The 21,409-nt window shown below is 33.8% G+C and overlaps 1 protein-coding gene and 1 pseudogene across 1 annotated transcript; both read right to left on the bottom strand.

Annotated features, from left to right (window-relative positions):
• Positions 1-2,184: 2,184 nt before the first annotated feature.
• LOC120132180 (probable aspartyl protease At4g16563) lies at positions 2,185-3,951 on the bottom strand. The gene has a single exon (XM_039148999.1). It carries the CDS (start codon positions 3,858-3,860, stop codon positions 2,448-2,450), a length of 1,413 nt encoding a protein of 470 aa, XP_039004930.1. The 5' UTR covers positions 3,861-3,951; the 3' UTR covers positions 2,185-2,447.
• An 8,513-nt stretch (positions 3,952-12,464) lies between these two features.
• On the bottom strand, positions 12,465-19,556 carry LOC120132058 (annotated as a pseudogene).
• Between the last annotated feature and the right edge of the window lie 1,853 nt (positions 19,557-21,409).

Genomic DNA, 21,409 nt, shown 5'->3' with positions numbered 1-21,409 from the left:
GACAGAGATTACCAAAGCAAAGCCCACCACACCAAGACTCTATATTTTTAAAAAAAACCAAAAAGACATTCTTATTCTTTAAAAAAATCAATGTGGTCCTCTTATTATTTTTTCTCTCTCAATGTGGCCCTCCAACTCAAGAAATAAGCCCCATGTGACCCTTTGGCCAACTTTTATCGTCGTTGACCGTTACGGTACTTACGTGACAGTTTACAGTGCTAATATGACGGTCAACGGCGTCGACGTGGCAGGCCACAATGATTGATAGCGTGGTAGATAACATGGAAGATGGGCTAAATTGGTAACTCGAACATGGCAGATAAACTGTCACGCCAGTACCATTGACTATCACGTCAGTACCGTGAACTACCACATCAATATCGTAATGGTTAAACAACGAAAAATGTTGATCGAAAGGCCACATTGGATTTGTTTTATGAGTTAGAGGGCCACATTGAGAGAAAAATAATAATATAAGGACCACGTTGATTTTTTCCCCAAAAATACAAGGACCTCTTATGCCTTTTTTTTTCCCAAACAAAAAACTTTTCTTGCACTTGGAGCAAGTAAATTTATACAAAAATCTGAGCTTATCAGATAACATTTTTTTTATTGGAAATTCTCATCATTTCAAAACCGCAAACATATCATATAAGATCACCGCATTGCAGTGTGCTTGTTCATCTCGTTCCTTAATTATACTGATCCTTATTCTCACAAGAATAGATTATATTTCACGATTAACCCTTCATTTCTTAGTATGGGAATTAGTCACCGTTATATGAGAGAAAAAAAAGGGGAAATTTTAATTAGGTACAACATTGTTTTTTTAATTGTCCGTCCAGCTCAGTTGGTAAGAGCGCAAGGCTCTTAACCTTGTGGTCGTGGGATCGAGTCTCACAGTGGGCAATTCATAATTCTGAATGCCGGAGGTCTCCCACGGAAGCTGCTCCTCAACCTGACGTCGAGAGCTGACTACTATCCTGTTTCCCCTTACCTCATTACATATGAGAATAAGATCAGCTAATTTTTTATTATTTTTTAAATTTTTGAGGAAAGCCAGCACAACATTAATCGATGTATATTTTATCGCCGCACCTAATGCAACGGCGCAATTACAGGGTCTCTCGGCATTATTGGGTTGCCAATTATGAGCATTTGACGCCAATTTGGTATTTTTAACGATCCAATTTATCCGTATATGTTTAAAACCCCTTTTTGTTTTTATCATCAATGGCGACAGCATTTCAAATCCGTCCATCATATCACACACGACCCTGAGCCTGCCTTCTAGAGGCTGTAAAATATTGCCCAACGTAATTTACCATAATGATCGAATGATTTTTGTTCAATGGAATCATAATTCCTTTTCAGGCTGCTGTAATCTTTAATAAGGAGAGAGTCGGAGTGGGGTCTGTCCCCATCAAATTATGTTTCAATTTTGCACATTTCTGCTCCCCTCCTCCATTCTTAGATCTTCTCCACCAACAGTACCAACTCTCCAAAACCTCATCAATTTAATTTAAACAGAATGTTGTTAATTTAGGCATAATATTGTTTTTTAATTAAATTAGAACCATTTATAAAATATGTGTACGTTGTCAATTGACAAAATAAAATTCTAAACACAAACCGTTTTATAATCACCTTAAACCGTTAAAATGATCATAATAATAAATTAATGTAATGAATCTAAATTCTGAATTATGTTGGACTAAAAACCTTGGTATTAACTTGAAATCTTATGCACAGCTTTTATTAGTAAAACAACGTTGCAAAACACTGTGCCTCCGGACCCCGCCACCAAAGGGAAAAGTAGTCAATCATTCTTTCTTTAATATGAGATTTTAATTATTTATTTATAATCTGAATTAAATATAAGATAATATTTGTTTAGAAATAATTCTTAATCTTTTAATATTAAAAGCTTACATTCCTAATATATATGATGCTCAAACCCGGATCCTCAAAGAATAATAACAATTCATTTATCATAGAGATAGTTTGGTTTGTGATTTAATTATCATTTGTAAGTACAATTTTTTTAAAAGTTCATGTATAAACCTAATCTATACAGATAATATAATAATAGTAATCAATGTATTAAATAAACGGGAATAAGGAATACTAAAAAATAATGAATCGAACCCCACCCGGATTATGAGCAACCTTTCTATCATTTAATGATTTCAACATCAAAGCGCCTTTATTTTTTTTAAAAAAAAAGGAACAACATACAATAATTAGCTATCATGTATCCTACACTCAACATTATTAAGATAAATAAAAAAAAGTCAAAACTATAAAAATATTACCCACTCCTAATTTTCTTCCCCGTTTTCCCCAAGAAAAAACCTGTCTTCTTTTACTGACTGAATTCCAAGAAGTCCAAAAATTGGAGATAAAAAAACACATTTAACGATGGATATGGGACATATAGAATTTTACTATATACATAACTGTGGCTTTAACCCTAATCTCTCATTCCTCAGATCATATTCCACGTAATAATTCTGCATCTGAAAACTCCCCAACACTACAGCTGGTCCACTATGCCCCACTTCAGCCTTTCCTCCACCGACACCGCCATCTGTCACCACTATCAAACACGCCACCCCATCTCCGACCACCGCGAAATAATTCTCCAGTGGCAGCGCCATTTCCGCGCCGCCTTTAAAACGCAACCTCAACTCAGGAAATTCCACTTGTTTATCCCCATCGCTAACATTAAAACAAGGCCTCAACCCCGTTAAGGCCTCAACATCACGGGCTCGACTGTAATTCTTAACCTGTTTCACAAATTCTGTAGCTACGGGCACGAATATCTCACGAGCCATGAAAGTGAAGGTCGAGCCGGAATCCACGATGGTGCCGCCATCGCCACCTTTTCCTGGCGAAAGAAGCTTGTAAGGAACCTTAACGCGGCGGCCACCTACTGTTATCTTCCTTAAACCAACGTAGTAATAAACTCGGAAAGCTTCTTTGCCTTCGACAACGGGGTTTTTGAGAAACGGCGTGTAAATCAAACCATTCGTTTTCCGATCAAAATCGGAGGTGCTATCAAGTATCAAAGTGCTGCTCCTAGGAGAGTCGTCGAAACGGCGAGAGATGAGACAGTAAGAGAATTTATTTAGCTTAAGTTGAGAAGGTAAAGAAGGCAGTCCCCGGCCGAACCCGGCGATGCCGGCGGGTTGCCGGGAAGAGAGAACGGAGCATCCGACTAAGAAATTGTTGACAGTTCTGTCACCAAGATTTAGGGTTTCCGATAATGCAAGTCCCGCCGTGGTTCCTGAGCCGTAGAGGATGAAGTAAGGGGGACAAACTTGAGTGCATTTTCGGGGTTTGGGGTTGTTTTGGCATTCGTCGCATTGGGTCTTGTTGGTGTGGTGGACCCATGAACATTTTGGGTTCCGGCAGCCGACAAGCCTGGAAGATGAAGATAACTTGGGGATAAAAGATGGGATGGTAGTGTTTCTGAAGGAAGATGAGGAAAAGGAACACTTTTTGCATACATAGCGATGGGTACAGGGGAACCAAACGAAGTCACTGCCGGTGTCCATGACGAAAGGGAGGATTTGAGGTGGAGTGCCGAAGCTGAGAGAAATGGAGTAGGCTCCATAGCTGTGGGAAAAGAGTGGGGTGGCGGTGTTGTTGCCGGCGGCGGCGGATTTGGGGTTTTTAAGGCGATGAGCTCTTGCTAAAGAGGAAGAGACAAGGTGGCTGAGGATCTGGTACGGATCTCGAGATGGGTCATCGGCATCTAACTGTGTGACTTTGAGTGGTAAATGCAGAGCAGAGGCGATGAAGGGAAAAACGCAGAGCAAGAGAGATAAGAAACGGAGAACACGAGGAGAACACATGGTTTGCACCTTCCTTCTTGGGGCACCAAAAAAAAGAGAGATTTTTGTTGAAGATTCTTTTATTGGAGGGAGAGATGAGATGGCTTTAATAATACACACACATATAAAGAGAACAAAGTTTAGATGTCTGGCGTTAGGGTTGGGTGTTAAATTTGGCTCAACTGTGTGCGTGAGTTTGATGAGAGAAACTGTGGAAGAACAGTAAATTGAATATCATGGGTGCATGTGCTGCGGCAAGTGAAGGGATATTGAAAGTTCAGAATAATCTTGTGACTTCCTTGAGAGAGGAATGTGACGCTGACTTTAGCTGGCTTTGATCACACCCTGTCTGTATAATACTACTACTATATTTTGTATGCAACAAAAGCATGTGGTTATAGAACAAAATCCAGACGAGAAAATGATATTTGTCACTTAATTAAAACATGAGACTCAGACGAGCTAATTACACGGATTATCACTAAAACACATGTTCTTCCAAAATGTTAATTATTAATACAAAAAGTAAAATATAGAATGCTTTATTATATGATCAAATATATAAACACTGACGTAAATATGCAAACAAATTATTGTTGCTATCCTCAACCCACCCATCAAGGCAATCTAAAAGCTTAAAGTGCTCGTAAATTAAAACAAAATCATTTTTTAACTATAAAGTTAAGATAGCACCAACCCGATAAGTTCATATAATGCCGATCAAGTCAAATTTTGAGATTCAAAATTTGCAATTGTATATTTATTTTAAGATTCCGACTTATTACTTTGTATAGTTAGAAAAAAATTGGAAGTTTTCTTGAATTTGTTTTTAAATATGTAATATATAACAAAAAGAAAAAAAAAGTCTTGGGGTTTTAGTCTTCCCCAATGTAATTGTAATCCACATTTAGAAAGAGAGAACTAACCAGTCATTGCTGTTTAGCCCACTTGCGCGCCAGAAAACTTTCGCTGCAGCAATTGCATCTTCACCTCTTTTATGATGGTCATACTTGGATTCATCAACTGATATTTGTTTCTCTGAGACCCCGTCTTGCACTGCAGTATCAAGAAGTGTATCATCGGTAATATCTGGCCCAGAATTGGGATTCATGGTTTTCTGGACAACTTGTTTCATCCCCACTGTAGTCAGCTGTCCCAGAAGACTCGAGAGCGTTTGAGTTGGGCAATGGCTGAACGTTGTTGGATACATTTTACCAAGGTTGAAGTACCTCCTCCTCCAGTAAATATATTCCAAGATAATTTACTTTCAAATGAAAACCTGAACCAGTATTGGCTTGTAAGAGGTAAAAAGGTGAAGATTGAAACACTTCAATTGGAGTAGAATCAAGATAAACCAGTTACATTTGTACTAATAAAGGGTTTCAGATTTTAACATGCACTATTACACTGAAAGGGAAAAAGGAAATGTGAGGATGGACTGATGTAAAAGCTGGCATGAGATAGTTTATTTTATTTCAAGTCATAGTCTCATAGATGAATAGTGAAACGACAATAATAGGAATTCTGTCAGAATTACGATGGATGGAATGCAGGACAGGATAGAAAGAAGGGAGAAGAGAGCAAATTATTCCCCTTATTCAATCTGCTTAAGAACTACAACAGCTATTCTACACACCATCAAAATTGTAAACAATTCAGAATTATTGGTTGAAACCGTGGAACATTGTATATATGTGCATGTAAAATTACTCAAACCAAATTCTGAACGAAGAAGTGACAAGTAACATTGCATGAAGTTGAAGAAAAGGCTCAACATACATCATCTTTCTCCTGTCAAATTTGACATAAGCGGTCCTCTTCCATTCATTTTGCCATCTCAGCAAGTTTTTTCTTGTAGACTGTAGGTACTGGTCACAAACATATCCTTGTCTGCATAAAGGTGATTCTCTTTACTTCTTTCTTTCACAAGCTTCCTCTCTCCCGCTTCCACTTACGTTGCTCTGCTTTCTTATTTTAAATATGAATATATTTTGGGTGCAACAATAACCAGCATTCTCGTAAGTGATTAATCCTACATTATATTTGAGTAATTATTGGTACCAGTTTATGCCTTTTATTTGGTATAAAGATTTATATAAAAAAGAGTCAAATAAATAAACGGAATCATTAAGGTTATTACAATCAAATAATACTATAAGAAAATTTCAAATATGCTAGGAATTTTACCTTCCGCTCCTATCGATCTTGAATGCAGGGACGAACAGCCTTCTCTTTCATCTCATCGTAAACTCTGATGTAATCGAACACCGAAAGATCTTCCTCTAACGGTTTCTTATGTTGCCCCTCAATCTTTAAAGAGAAAGAGAAAGATTTCAAATTCAGTCGAGTTATAGAAGTAATTCTAATGAAAAGAAGAAAAAAGGAAATCGAAGTGAATCTTACATCCTTGAGAGATTTGTTCTTGCTTCCTTGTCGATAAATCTCTCTCCAAATCGTCGTTGTTGTCGTCGAAGAAGCCGAGGGGAGAGGCGGCGGAGGTCTTGTCGCCGGCATTTTCTGCTGCAACGGTGGAACCCCAAGCTGTAGACCGTACTTCATGAATTTCTGAACTAAAGTTTGGTTCCCCGGGCAATTTCGGATCCAAATCCGCCGAGCTTTTTTATTTTCGCCCGATTAGCCAAGCGTTTAATTGATTAAGTCTTAATCCATTTCCCTCGCAGTCGTGTAATTTTAAAATTATTTTTGGTGTAATTTTATAATGGTCAAATTTTGTTATCAATAAAGTAATTTAAGGACTTAATTGTTGTTTTTTTGTTTGTTAAAATTACACCTATTTGACAAAATAATTGAATGGCCTAATGTATAATTTAACTAAAAACGTAAGGTTTTAAATCTCGTTTCTGTCAAAGTTATGAGCGATCAATTGTACTACAATAATGTAGATCATAAAAAAATTAAAACACTTGAAGAATAAGAGTTTAACCATTTAAAGGTTAATTACTTGAAGGTTTAGCATTTTAAGACGGTTGAATAAATGCTAATAGAACTCATCAAGGGACATCAATGATAAAATAGAATGTTGATCTCCATGAAAGTATTGAATTCGAGTAATTGTGTTTACAAAGTGTGTTGTCAAAATTATCAAAGTCATATTCAATTGTATATATATATATATATATATATATATATATATATATATATATATATATATATAATTCCAAAATCGTATTAACTGATCATTTCCCTAGAATTATCAAAATACAAAAATTAATTATTAAATATCATATAAATAAAAGAATAAAACCCCAACCAAAAACTAGAAAATAAAAAATCATAATAGCTACAAAATTACCTTGGATAGAAACTATGAAACTTAATCAAACAATTAGCAACCGAAAATAAAAATAAAAGAACAACATGAAGAAAAGCCAACCTTCAAAGCTTATTTTGTAAAGATGAGTCAATTTCAGTTTGATTGCCCTGTGATTCGTATGAAAGTATATTTGACAGTATATGTGCTAACCTCATTGGTACAATGAATTGTTGTTAATCCTATAGATCACGGGTTCAAGCACCAGCAGTTACAGCAGGATGATTGAACATTTATAGTCAAATGGTTGAGATTATTTAGAACAAATACTATTTTGTATCCACCTTAGCTTAATTAAAAAAATCTTAAATATTCATATCATATACTATCTCAAATAAAACTAAGATTCATCTTTCAGTAGGATAAAAGAAAAGTACAACTGATTGTATCGATATCCAATATAAGGGGAGAAACAAACTAAATGAACAAATTGGAGAAGAAGTTTCTAAGACAAAACAACAAAGGTTTTGGGATGCTTTTAGTAGAGTTTACACCATTATATATTGTAATACCCCAAACTAGTGTCTAAAATGTAAGTTTTGAAAGTTTAGTGGCTAAAATATAAACTTTAAAAAGTATAGGGGCTAAAAATGTAATTTTAAAAAGTTATATATTTTAGCCCGTGAACGAATCATTTGACCTAAAACAAGTATTTTCGTAGTAATCAGATTTTTTGTACGAGATTTATATTAAAAGTTATAAAGTGTTAAAGTTTGGTATAAAAATCAGATAATCGGATCGAACTGTAATTTTACGAAAATTTGAAGGAGGTTAGAGGATGGTTGGAAATATTTTTTTCATATTTTAGATCAGATAAATTTAGCTCAAATCAATGTAATTTTTCAGATTTGGTTGAACAGTGGAAATTTTAGTGATTAAAATGCAATTTTTGAAAATTACATGGATAAAGTAGAAAGTCAAAGTCAAGTTTATTCATCTTTTACTAAGGAATATTTGAATGGAAGATAATGCAATGACAATTGGTAACTTTTAAGATTCATTAATGATATTTTTAGAATTTCTCATTAATTGAATTTTAAATTCAATTATATTTTTAAAGTGCCACTTGTTAAGGTTAATTTGTACTAGAATAATCAAGAAATTTAGCATAATTTCAACCATCTCCAAGCTTAAGGCCGAAACCACCATTGCTTATAGGTAAGTAATTTTTTTAAGCTCGCATGATTGATTTTTGGACTAAGTTGTGAAATAGAGAATTAATCTACATGAAAATCTCTATCATTTGGTACAAGTATTACATGGTGAACAAGCTTATGTGTTGAGATTGAAAGTTAGGGTTACGTAGGTTTTGTGGAGTTTGAAGAATTAATGAAAGATTATTGTGTTTTTGATGTTGGAGATTAATCCTCGAGCATGTATGATGTTTAAAATCAAGTGTAGAGTGATCTAAATCATTCGACCACTTTATGGTTTTAGGGATTGATTGGATTTTGATTCAATTTGATGTTGTAATGGTACAAATTACATGAATTTGATCTAAGGGGGTTGAATTCATGCTTGAAATTGAAAGAAAACCATGTCCTAAAGCACTATATAGGTTCGGCCATTAGGGAAATTTAGGGGGAAATGTTGAAATAATTCCTATGGTCTTGTAGTGATATTAGAAGTGTTTTATGTAACTTGGAGATCAATTTGAAAGCTTGAAAAAAGAAAAAGGTATAATTTATAAGTTTTGGGAATTGAGGGATATTATTGCAATAATGTGATATTTGTGGTGTTCAATGTTAATTTTTAGTATTTGAATGCTGGGAATTTAAGTAGCAAAGTTGTTTGGAACCAAATTGCAAATTTGGTAAAATTTAAGGGTGGAATTCGAATGGTCCTAAAAATATAGGACTTGATTGCAAGTTTTTAAATGTGAAAGTACCATTTGAGTAAATTAGAATAATTCTGGAAATTTTAGTAGCATGCTGATTTTTTAGTTTAATTATTAAGTTGGGATTTAATTGTAAGTTTATAGAGATTGGAGGTTGAATTCAAAAAAAAGTTTAAGAAACTTTGGGATGAAATTGCAAGCTTTTGAATGTTTAAGTGTTGATTTAAATATTTATTAAGGTACTGGAAATTTTATGTAATTAATGTGACAAGATCATAATAGTGAAGGGCTATTATGAATTTAATGGAAAAGTAAAGGTGAATTCTAGAAAGAATTTCAAATTTGTGACTTGATTATGAAGTTGATACAAGTTGAAGGAATTGTGATGAAATTAAGTATTTGTGGAATCGAATAATCATTTTGGGAAGATTTAAGTATGGTGCAAATATGATAAAATTGATATCAATTTTATTTTATAGACTTGTATATTATTAAATTTAGATTATGTTAGTTCGATACTAACATATAGTTGAATATTTTATGTTATTATATAACGTTATAAGACCACGATAAACCTAACGATCCGAAAGGAAAAGACAAAGCACACAAGTAAAGAATTAGCATATAAAGGTTCGGTATTGAGGCAAAGGTGAGTGCAATTTATTTATTTAATTATTATGATTGAGGGCGACTTGCGATAAGTCAATCTCATTTTATTTTCAAGTATGATTTATAAATTTTAATTATGGATTATTTCCATAATATTTTCAATAAATTTTATGAATGATTTAGGGTATGAACTGTCAAAGTATGATTTTTATGATAATGAATTTTAAAGGTTTATGATTTTCAAACGTTGATTAATTTATGATTCTATTATGATAGATAAACTCATTGTATGTTGAATTGAGAGTCGTATGTACATTTGGCATGCCACTAAATTGAGTATTTTCTAGTTATCAGTTAAGTTATGGTACAATCATGTACATAATGATCTGCACCGCTGGTGCTCATGTTATGATTGCACTTGAAGTACATTATATGTTTCAGTTAAGATTGACACCGTGATGTGCCTAGTGTGCATCTTATGTTATACTCGCGTACCTTGTGTTCTCATAAATATGCATTGGGTTATGAAAACGAATATGAAAGTTATGAATTATGTCAAGTTATCAAAAAGTATGATATGATTATTTTATCAGATATTATTATTTGTTATGATCTTTGTGAAATCATGAAACGAGATGAATTTCAGGTTACAATGAAGATATTAACTTGAATAAGTCGGTTTGCAAGTTAAATAATTTATTTAAGTTATTTTGGTTATATTTATGACATTTTCATGTTTTATCTCACCTTAGCTTATTATTGTCTGACTAAGTTATACTTAGTGCATGTTGATTTTCATGCGTAGGGCCTAATAGAGATAGGGAAGAGTGCTGACGAGCCTCTCGAGCATCTTTTTGGAAGTCATATCTATCATCAATATCAGTAAGACTTCTATGATGTTACTTTTGACTTTTAGTGACGTGTATAATTATGTCAGTAGTTTTATTTATCAGATTTATTTTTAGTCTGTAATAGTAAACTATGACCAATTTATTTTGTCTAGATTAGTTTAATCAGTAGCTTTATTTATCGTTATTTATGCATGAGTAGAATATATAATGTTTTAAAAACGAAACAAAATATTAAGCATTTTGCTTAATGAATGTTTGTCAAGTTGATGTGACATTTATAGCTCGTAATTGTTCACACCAATATCAATCCGGTCATCGTACTTGTTTTTATCAACTTCATTCCCTACAACTTATCATAGTTGAAACAAGCAAACTAGACTCTCATGCTCGACTTTAAGAAAAAAAAGGTTTAATATAGAAATAAGTGTCTAAATTATGTTCAAAATTAACTTTTAGTGTCTAAATAATTTTTCGTTAAAAATAGATGCCTAATGTTTTATCCGTTACACTTTTAGGTGTCTACTATTAAAAAATCCCTCGTTAAATGACACGTCACATTTAAAAAAATGTTTTATTTAAAAAAAATCTGCACATGTCACTTACCTTTTTTTAACAGTAGGCACCTAAAAGTGTAACAGAGAAAACATTAGGCATCTATTTTTAACAAAAAAAAATCTTTAGGACCAAAAGTCAATTTTAGGTATAGTTTAGGCACTTATTTTTGTATTAAGCCTAAGAAAAACGATAATCACCGCATTGGTACACTAAGAGAGGTGTTCTTGCCTTGCATCACTTTCAGAACCCAGAGTAGTAAGCTGTTTTACCAGGCCTACGTATATACCGTCTAATCATATATCTCTTCCTATTCGTACTCCAGTGAAATGACTACAGTAAACTGAGAGAGTAATATGTTCTGTGCTAGCCAGTTGAAATTAAAACACAGCACATGCAGGAGTTTGAACTTTTGGCTTAAAGCCCTAAACAGAAACAAAAAAATCATGGCGGGGATGCAACTCAGATACATGGAGTTTGTGTTCATACCCTGATGCATGCAGGACCATAAGAACACTCAATAGACAGAAGAGAACTCAAAAATACATTAAACATTGATGATATACACATTTTTGTCCTCTAAATCATCAGTAAACCAGTTTATGAGAATGATTAGACTAGATGCATTTGTTCAGTATTATGTAATACAAATTCAGTATCAATTCTCTATAATCAATACAGATTCATGTAACATGCAATTGCAAATATACCAATTTTGGGAATGTTCTCCAAGAAAATTTCCCATAGCATTATAAAGAATCACATTCATTCTCTGTTGGGTTCGGATTTCAAAGTTCGGAACTACATCTTATGCAAATTCTCCTAACTCCCATTATGTAACTAAGGTTTGATATGGAATACATTGTTATCTTCTACTATCAAACAAGGAACACCAACTCTCAGCAATAAGAATTTTATCTGATGTGGACTGTTTAACCTTCCAAAGCATGCAGGCAATGGCTATTTAAGATTATATTCAGATTAACCAAACTGAGAAAAGGAAAAAAATTATAAGAAAAAAATCAAAAGCACATATCATACCCTTGCCCTTCGGCCTTAGAAAATCTTCCTCTGTACAACCCTGTCATAGAAATTGAAAAAGAGGGGGAGTGGGGTGGCAAAGAAGCAAACATTTTATGATTCAATGATAGTGAAACCTTGATGGTGGTAAAGATTTCAGTTAGTTTTTGGCAAAGAAAAACAACTTACTATCATTTGACTATCAAGCCAACCATCTCACACCATGTATCTATAATCTATCTCATTATGGTTTTCTTCTATCTCAATAAGCTAAGTGGTGCTGATCATAATTCTAATATATGTTAATAACATCACAAACATTAGTTAGTGTCACAGCAACTGAATCAAAGTGCCTCCACATTGTAATTACAATGGATTTTATGATGGACAATCCATCTTGTGCAAAGCTTAATTACTTCCTTTTGAAAGAGGTGGATATGTAAAGAAGGATTTAAAAAAAAGCCATATAACTTACAACAAATAGAAATTCAACTTGCACTTACATGGCAAACAAGCATTTTACAACTTCAACACACTCATATGTTATGAGACACCATAGCCTAGTCTTCCAAGATTTGCTGCCTCTCCAGCTCAAAAACATGTTCAGTTAAACGGTTTAGAGTGTCATTTGTCTTGTTATTTCCCTTGCACTGCAATAGTTGCTGCTGAAGATTCCGCACAAGTTCCTTAAGTCTCTGAATGTTCTTCTCTTGCGATAAGATGATCTGCATTATTGAAAGTTCTCAATTAGAAGTTAATCACAAGTCAAATAGCTGGCAAAAGATGTGTGTCATACCAAAAACACACAACTTCATTATGATTTGCTTCTTTCCCTGTGGTATATCAAAAATGAAATAGCAGTGCTCCTTGAAGGATAATGGGTAGATGTGGGACTAGAACACCATAACTAGTTTCCGAATGAAATTAAGACTATCCAACAAGAAGCAAGAAGTTTGCCATAGACAGAAACAGAACAAACTCAATAGGCATAAGTTTCTCCGGAACACAAAAGCTCTCCACAAGAACTGTTCTGAGTTTTGAAGATAGGACCAGAGTACACTATTAGGTTAATCGCTAACGATAAAAGGTTCACTCAAGGGAAAGATGCAAACATTAGCAGGAAAGCAAGAACTATCAGCAGACTCTCCAGCAACCTATTTATTGTAACAACTGCAAAAGCCCTTAACATGGAATGGAAGTAATCATTAAGGATGTAATAGAAGTATAGAACAAATGATCTAGAACATAAATAAAAACAAGTTTTTCAGAGATGAAAAGTCAATGTCGTGTAACAAATAAATCTTGAATATAAAGATAAAACTCGAACAAAATACAAGTGGATATGTTGTAGAAAAGCAATTGCTAAACAAGGATGTAAAAACTTCTAATTTTGCCTGAACCAACTTCCTACACTAGAATAAACAAACAACAGCAAGCTGATAAGAAAACAAATACAGAACTAAAAGATAGTACCATACATAAATATACCAACAAAAAAATGTGTGCATTTGAATGCAACTTCATTATTCAACTGTTTTCTTTGAACAACAGATAAAGCTCAGAATTTCACTAACAAATCGGAAAAAAATGAAAGAATTTGTTACCTTTTCTTTCACAGCTTCTTCCCTCGAAATTTGTAGCTGCTTCGGAGTAACGCTTGCGGTCATGTCAAGATCGACAAGTTGTTGTCTCCACTCAAACTGGGAGGTCATTATGAGTATAAGCAATAGGAAAACAAGTAACATGGGTCTTGAAATCGCCATGTAACTCTTATATAACCTGTAATTTTTTTTCAAATATCAAGTTAAGAATTCATTAAAATCATATCATAATCATTCCCATTAATATGTCAAATAATCTTATTATCTTACATCTTGGTAATCTTATTTCATGATCTTACATTCCGTGATGTAACCATGTGAAATGCAATTAATTAAGTTCTTTAAAGTAAAAATAAAAAGAACCGAAATTGAGATGAATATTCGTATAGAGAATGCAGTAATTTCTTATAAACTAAACCCTAACGCCCAAAAATACCTCAAAAGTAACTCTTAACAGTCAATTTCAGCTCAAAAACCTTAACTTTCTGCTTGGTTGCCGAAAAATTTAAGGACATGTGAAGTAAAAGAAGAAATCCCGCTTCTAATTTTTCCATCATTCATATTACCAAAGGGAAGTGAAATTAATCATTTATAAGAAGCCCAAATCAGCACTAAAAAACCTTCTCAGTAAAAGACGATTCGTTTTTCCTGAATTTCCCAAACAACGGAAAGAGAAACCTAATTAATTCTACTATCGACAACGAAAATAAGCGATGAATTGATAAAATTAAAAAAGTCAGAAAAGTACTTACAAATTAAAGTTGATAAAATGGTTAACCCTGGTTCTCATACGTAATAAAATAAAGGGAGGTAAGATAGTAGGTTGCACCCAATATCAGGTTGAGAGCAGTTTCCGTAGACTTTCGAATTTTGAAATACCCTCCGTAAAATTCGATCTCACTACTTCAAGATTAAGAATCTTATGCTCTACCAACTGAGCTGGATGGTCATCTCCTAAATCCATGTCGGATAAAAATGTACTCGATTATTGCCGTGGGAGCTTAAAGTGTCTCGTGTAGATAGATTCTTTAGTTCGGATTTTTTTAGTTTGATTTTCCTTTTCCCCGACAGAGAATAAAACAACTGTTGATTGCTAGGGCTGTAAACTTGTAGTGTTGTTAATCTCGACTCGATTTGAAAATTTTGAAATAAAGTTGAATTCGACTCGAAAATTTGCGATACTGAAATTTTTAGCTTAACTCGAACTATAAATTATGAACTAAAGCTCGTAAAAAATTGAAAAGGGCTTGAAAAGAAAAAAAAATTAACTCGATTAAAGCCTTAAACTCAAACTCGAACATGAACATTAAATACATGAAAATCTTATATTATATTTTTTTAAACCAACACTAAAAGTTAATATTATTAATAATTTATTTTAAAAAAATTAAATCTTAATATATTATATTTTTTAGATATTCATAAGTTTTTCGAGTATAATATCAATTAATTTGTTTCGACTCGTTAAGAACTCGAGTCGAGTTCGAGTCCGAATCAAGTTCATTCAAATCATGTATTTATTTAACTTTAACCAAATTGATATCGAATAATTCACTATCTATTTCGTCTTATTTGCGAACTTATTGAAATCGCAAAATTAAAGAGTTTTAATAAAGTTTCCCTTCTTTCGAGTTTCACAACACTTTGCATTTCATTTTTCTATTCCCTATAAATCGGAAAATCAAACATTCTTGTAATGATTAATTTATAAGAGGCCCAAATCAGCAGTAAAAATTCAGCCGAAAGTCACAATTGTTAAATATTTTTTTTATTAAATTAATTTTTAAATATATTTTTTTATTAAATTAAGGTGATTATAATGTAATATTATTTTAAATACTTTTAATTATATAATAATACACTTTTAATTATTCTGTTATAATTGTTGGTGTTTGAACACGTAACTTCTAAGAACAACAATGATTCATTTAATCATTGAAATAAATTTATTCGTACTAATTTTTAAATATTTTGATATTAATGATGTCAGTTGAATTAATAATAAATCATTCGAAGAAACAAATTATTAAACCAATAAAAAAATTAGACTGGGATCATACTTTTAAATAATATGAGATATTACATTATAATTTAGCTCGAACTATTTTATTTATTTTAATACTTTTAAAAAGTGATTTTATTTTTAAATATATAAAAAGCTTTGTGCTTGTTGGGTACATAACTAGGTGGGATGGGTTATTTCGAGTTTAGATTAATTTCGGTTTATTTTTGTTTGGATCGGATTGGATCTAATTCGGGTATACGGTGAACCGGATCGGGTCGGGTATCAGGTTGGGTCACTTTTTGGGTTTGTGATTATTTGATCGATTATTTTTTGGTTTGGATCAATATCGGATCAGTTGATTTTTGGATTGGGTTAATACCGAATCGGTTGATTTTCGGTTTAGGTCAACCTTTAGATCATGTCAATTCGAGTTGAATTGGTTATGAGTCTAATCAAAATAAAGTATATATAGAATAATTAATATATACTTGTAAAAATATGTATTTTTATTTGTTAATTTTATCATTTAGGTTTAATTTCAATTCTCAATCGTTCAATATTTTGAATTAAACCATCATTTAGAGATGATAAATCGATAATTTGACACAAATACGATCATATAATACATGTTAGAATTTGTTATTAAAATTTTATATTGATATCGTATAAAAAGTTTATAACGAGAACTATTTGACAAAGAAATAATTATTTTATTAAAAATTTAATTTCAATTATAAATTTAATATTTTTATTAAATTTTAAAAAATAATACATAACTTTATTTGTTAAGTTTTAGTTGTAACATAAGTAAATTTTATATTATTTTTATTATAAATATAATATTATTTACTTTGTTTTAGTTATTTTTTTATTATTTTTATTATAAATCTAATATTTTTATAAAAAGTAAGATAAGTAAACTTTATTTAATATTGTTTTCATTCTTACAATTAGATTCTTACTTTTATATTCCTACTAAACTTTCTATTATTTTATTATAAATCTAACATTTTTAATAAACTATCAACTTTATTTAAATTAATCTATTATTAAAAATAACTTTTATCGTTTAATAACTTTTATCAATTTCAATCTATTCGGGTTGCTTTCGAGTCGGGTTAAATTTGGTTGGGTTGCTTTCGAGTCGGGATAAATTTGGTTCGGATTGCTTTATGATTGGGTTTAAATTCGGTTCGGGTCAATTTCAGTTCGGGTTAATTTTGGTTCGGGTTAATTTCAGTTTCGGTTCGGGTTAATTTCAGTTCTGGTTGATTTTGGTTTCACTAACTTTTGGATCGGGTATGGGTAGGGTATCGGATCAAATTTGATTATCATGTTCGGGTTAATATCATGTATTAGATCGGGTAAATCGGTTCGGGGTTTGGGTCAAATTTGCCATGTATATACATATCCATATTTCTATGGACCCACCATTACATACTTTTATTAACCATCATACGATCAGATGATCATCATTATTTCATTACTTCCATGTACAATTGGATCAGATGATCATCATTATTTCATTACTTCCATGTACAATTGCACATTAGTATACTGGTATCCCGATGGATATAAATGTCTACCGTTTACGGATATGACTTGACCCGACAAAGTCAATTTGATTATACTTTTTTTTTTGGGGGGGGGGGGACAATGTATTTAGAAAATTGTACCTCTGAACTCTAAAATAATGTGTCGAATATAACTTAGGTTTATATAAATGTGTCAAAGTAGCATGTATCTGGAGTTTTTCACAGGCTTGGAGCCTCCTAAAAATGTAAGAACTAAAGCTAGCAAGGTGAGGATAACAAAAGTTGCATAAATTAGCCGGAGATTGGCAGTCCGCGTAAACAAAGATAGCAGCCATTTTGGTGAGTCCCCGGACTTCGCAGAACTTAGTTTACCGATTGAGATCTCCCCAGCACGGCTTCCCGACTCCGTTGATGCTTTGGCAGCCAGAAACTCGTCCGCTTTAGGCCTCCTCAATTTGATTCTCCGGTTTGCCGTGCCCTGGAAATGAGATACATGGGGATCATGCTCTTGCCTCAGCTGTTGACTTCTCCTGTGATAAGCATTGGAAGTGCTCGCAATCGTAGGCGAGACATCCGGTCTAGCTGTCAATGGTGTTTCATCAAGCTTGATTATGTCATCTTTCAATATCTCGGCAAAGTAATCTTCTCCGGTGTCGGAATCCTGGAATTTTAAGCAAGAATGCCGGGTTTTTCGGCAATCAAAATATGGATTCAGTTCGACTACATGAATAATATGTGATACCGAGATAGGTTGTCAAGTACAAACCTTCTGAGGTGTAGAAGATTCTGTCAGTCCAACCTCGTTGGATTGTTTTTGCTCGGATTCAGATGGGGAATCGAATTGCTCAATAGAATGAGAATCATAACTACTAGCACCCTTCTTCAAATAGGCTTTGTCCGGTTCCGAAGTGCCAGTCTGGTTGGTAGCACCATCTGAGGTAGCACGGTTGCTGTCATGCATAACCGGTGGAGTCCGAGGAGCTCGGTTTGATGTGTTATTCAGACGAAACTCGCTGTTCTTCCTAAGGCGGCAAACAACTAGTGAATCCTACAAATTCAGAAAGCAAATGACACATGAATAATTCCAGTCCAAATATCCTCCTATCAGAAACAGTAGAATAGCAATCGAAATAACCCCGGACAGGCGGATACCAGAACTAACAGGATGAATCAGCCTACAACTATCCATCAGAAAAAGAAGGAAAAAAAACAGCAGGAAAACATATCAGAATCATTTAGCCAAATATTGAGCTCAAACTAGTGAACAGCATCTATTGATACAGCTAGACTACAAACATTAACCTGCAATATATGTGTCCCCAATTCGAGCCAGGGAAACAGTAATCATCAGATTAATTACCTTTTCTTGTTAGTTAGTAGATTACTCAACTAGTCTACTTGCACATAGTTTCTCTATAGTACTTGTATCCAACGTCTGTGTCTAACAAATCCAGCCATGGATACAGAGGTATGATCTTTCCGAGTATATGAAAAAAAAACATCTTAAATAAGTATATCCCTAGATTGAAAACATTACAAGTCTAATGGTTACGCAGATAAATCACCTGGGACATTCCGTCCATGCAGTATTCGTGCATGATCCTTCCGTTCTTTCGCCTCTCAGTGCACGACCGGTGTGGAACACTAGAGTCCTCTTTGTACCGATCACGTTAGAATCCGACTTGACATTGCGCTCTTTCCCTGTGGCTTTCCAGTAACCCTGTTCGGTTGCACGTCTACTTTGTGAACCATTCGGGTACTTCCTCCCACGAGCGCAGACCGACTTTATGACAGATTTGTCTGGTAAATCAGTGACAATGAATCAATAACACAACTCTACCGGAACGTAAACAACGACCGGAGGCATCAAAAGGACAATCCAGATGCTAATAGCGAAATCACACAGATGTTAGTATCTTAGAAATCCAAATAAAAAATCAAGTAATCCAGGCAAAAAGTAGAATAGATCCTACACTTAACAGCTGCTACAAATCTCTACTTCCACTTGGAAATTAAGGTTCCATTCATCCTGCTACATCAATTTTATTTGGAATTAACATCCCCATCATCATCAACACACAAACTCCACCCCAGTTTAATTACAAAAGAGACAAAGAAGAGAACATATATATAGAAATTTAAGGTTGGAAAGTAGAGAAGCAAACCTGGTAAGTCCCATGGCTCATATCTACAAATTTCGACCTCGGGAATGACCTCGACGCACTTGTCAAATCCTTCCAGCTTCTTTTTCAAGTAATAAGAAATCAATTCGACATCGGTTGGGGAAAATCTAAATCCAGGAAACATTGAAGAAGCTTCTATAAACATCTGGGTTTCTCTTGAAACTCCTTCACCTGCCATCACCACCCCAACTTCTCCTTCTTTCCCTTTGTTTTGTCCTTATGTTAAAAACATTAATAAAGTCTTCTTCTTTTTTTTTTACTATGCCTAGCAGCTCCTGTTCATTACAGTAGGATCTTTTTCTTGGCTTTGGGGTTTCCTTCTGCTTCTTTGGTTAACTTTCCGTTCGGGGGAAACGAAAGGCAATTTCTTCTCCGCGCTTTGCCTTTTGGGTTTTGGGGTTTAACTGTTTAAGGAGATGTCCGATTGACAGTTGGTACGGACCGCGGCCGACACATGGCGTCCCACGTGGTTTTTGATATTCTCTCTCTACACTCATGCAAAACAAAATTATTTATTGATATATTAATTTAAACTAAATGTTACAAAATTCGTTATAAAAATAACATAATTGGAATTACATATACAACTATCTGTACGATTGAAATAGTAGTAAATAAAATAAAAATATAATTTACTCGTGTAATAAAATTGTATAAACAGTGTTATGTTTTGACAACTTAAGATAATAGCAAATAAAGCACCCAATTGGTGATCAGATTAGGCAGCCGAAGAAAGAATCTAGTATTGTACTTGTTGTTGGACGTAGGTTCTTTTTGCTATTTGCCTTGTCACACAAGCCTTAACAATTAAGTAGTATCTTTATTTAAAGAGAAAATCGCCTCAGTGACCAAAAAAAAGTTATAATATACGATTTTAACCAACTTTTTTTGGATTTGCCAAAATGACCAACAAAATCGCAACGCGAAATAAAAATCGCAACGCGATCCCCAGAATCGCAAATCAGTTTCCAAAATCGCAACGCGATTCTTGAAAATCGCGATGCGATAGTACAAATTCGCATTGCGATTTTCAATAATCGCAACGCGAATATGAAAATCGCAACGCGAACACATAAATCGCAACGCGTATCCGTAAATCGCAACGTGTATCCGTAAATCGCAACGCGTATGGGTAAATCGCAATGCGTATCCGTATATCGCAACGCGTATCCGTAAATCGCAACGATAATACATAAAATCGCAACGCGTATCCGTAAATCGCAACGCGATATTTAAAGCGCCATTATAATCGCTACGCGTATTTTATTTTCAAATTACAAAAAGAATATTAAGACAAAATCCCGTAATCGCAACTCATAACCTAAAACCTAAAATCACAACTCAGTCCCATCTCCATCTCTCACTCTCTACGGCGAAGAAATCCGTCCCCATCTCCGAAGATTTCCGTCCCCATCTCCGGCGAAATCCCTCACAACCATTCACGGTCAGAAATCCCTCACAATATTCAGAAATGGAAAATCAACCTCCGAGGGTTAGTTTTTTTAATTATTTTATTTTGAAATGTTTGCATTATTGTAGGTTTTTCATATTGAAACTGATGATAAGTTTACTGGTCATTTCAATAATAGATTAACCATTTCACTTAGATTTCATTTCGCGTTACGATTCTGTCGTTGCGATTTTTATTTCGCGTTGCTATTCTCTCGTTGCGATTTTCAAGTTAGTATTTGTCTTTGTCTTTGTTCTGTCTTTTGGTTGAAGTAATGCAATCCATTCAAGTTTCAATTTGCAGAAGAGTCGCAACGAGATAAATGAAAATCGCAACGAGAGAATGACTGTCGCAACGAGAGAATCGCAACGCGAAATGAAAATCGCAACGAGAGAATCGCAACGCGAAACCAAAATCGCATTGCGATTTTCATTTCGCGTTGCGATTCTCTCGTTGCGATTTTCATTTCGCGTTGCGATTCTCTCGTTGCGATTGTCATCTCGCGTTGCGATTCTCTCGTTGCGATTTTCATTTCAACCAAAAGACAAAACAGTGTTGCAAATTTTAGTTTCAAGAATAAACTACTACTTTTATGT

The sequence above is a fragment of the Hibiscus syriacus genome, unplaced genomic scaffold, assembly GCF_006381635.1.
Source record: "Hibiscus syriacus cultivar Baekdansim isolate YM2019G1 unplaced genomic scaffold, ASM638163v2 tig00110557_pilon, whole genome shotgun sequence".
Lineage (NCBI taxonomy): Eukaryota > Viridiplantae > Streptophyta > Magnoliopsida > Malvales > Malvaceae > Hibiscus > Hibiscus syriacus.
Note: the sequence above shows the minus strand (reverse complement) of the source record. Positions and strands in the feature narration are given on the sequence as shown.

Bases quoted from the DNA above. Each gene is read 5' to 3' on its own strand.
- LOC120132180 (XM_039148999.1), bottom strand. From the start codon at position 3,860: ATGTGTTCTCCTCGTGTTCTCCGTTTCTTATCTCTCTTGCTCTGCGTT.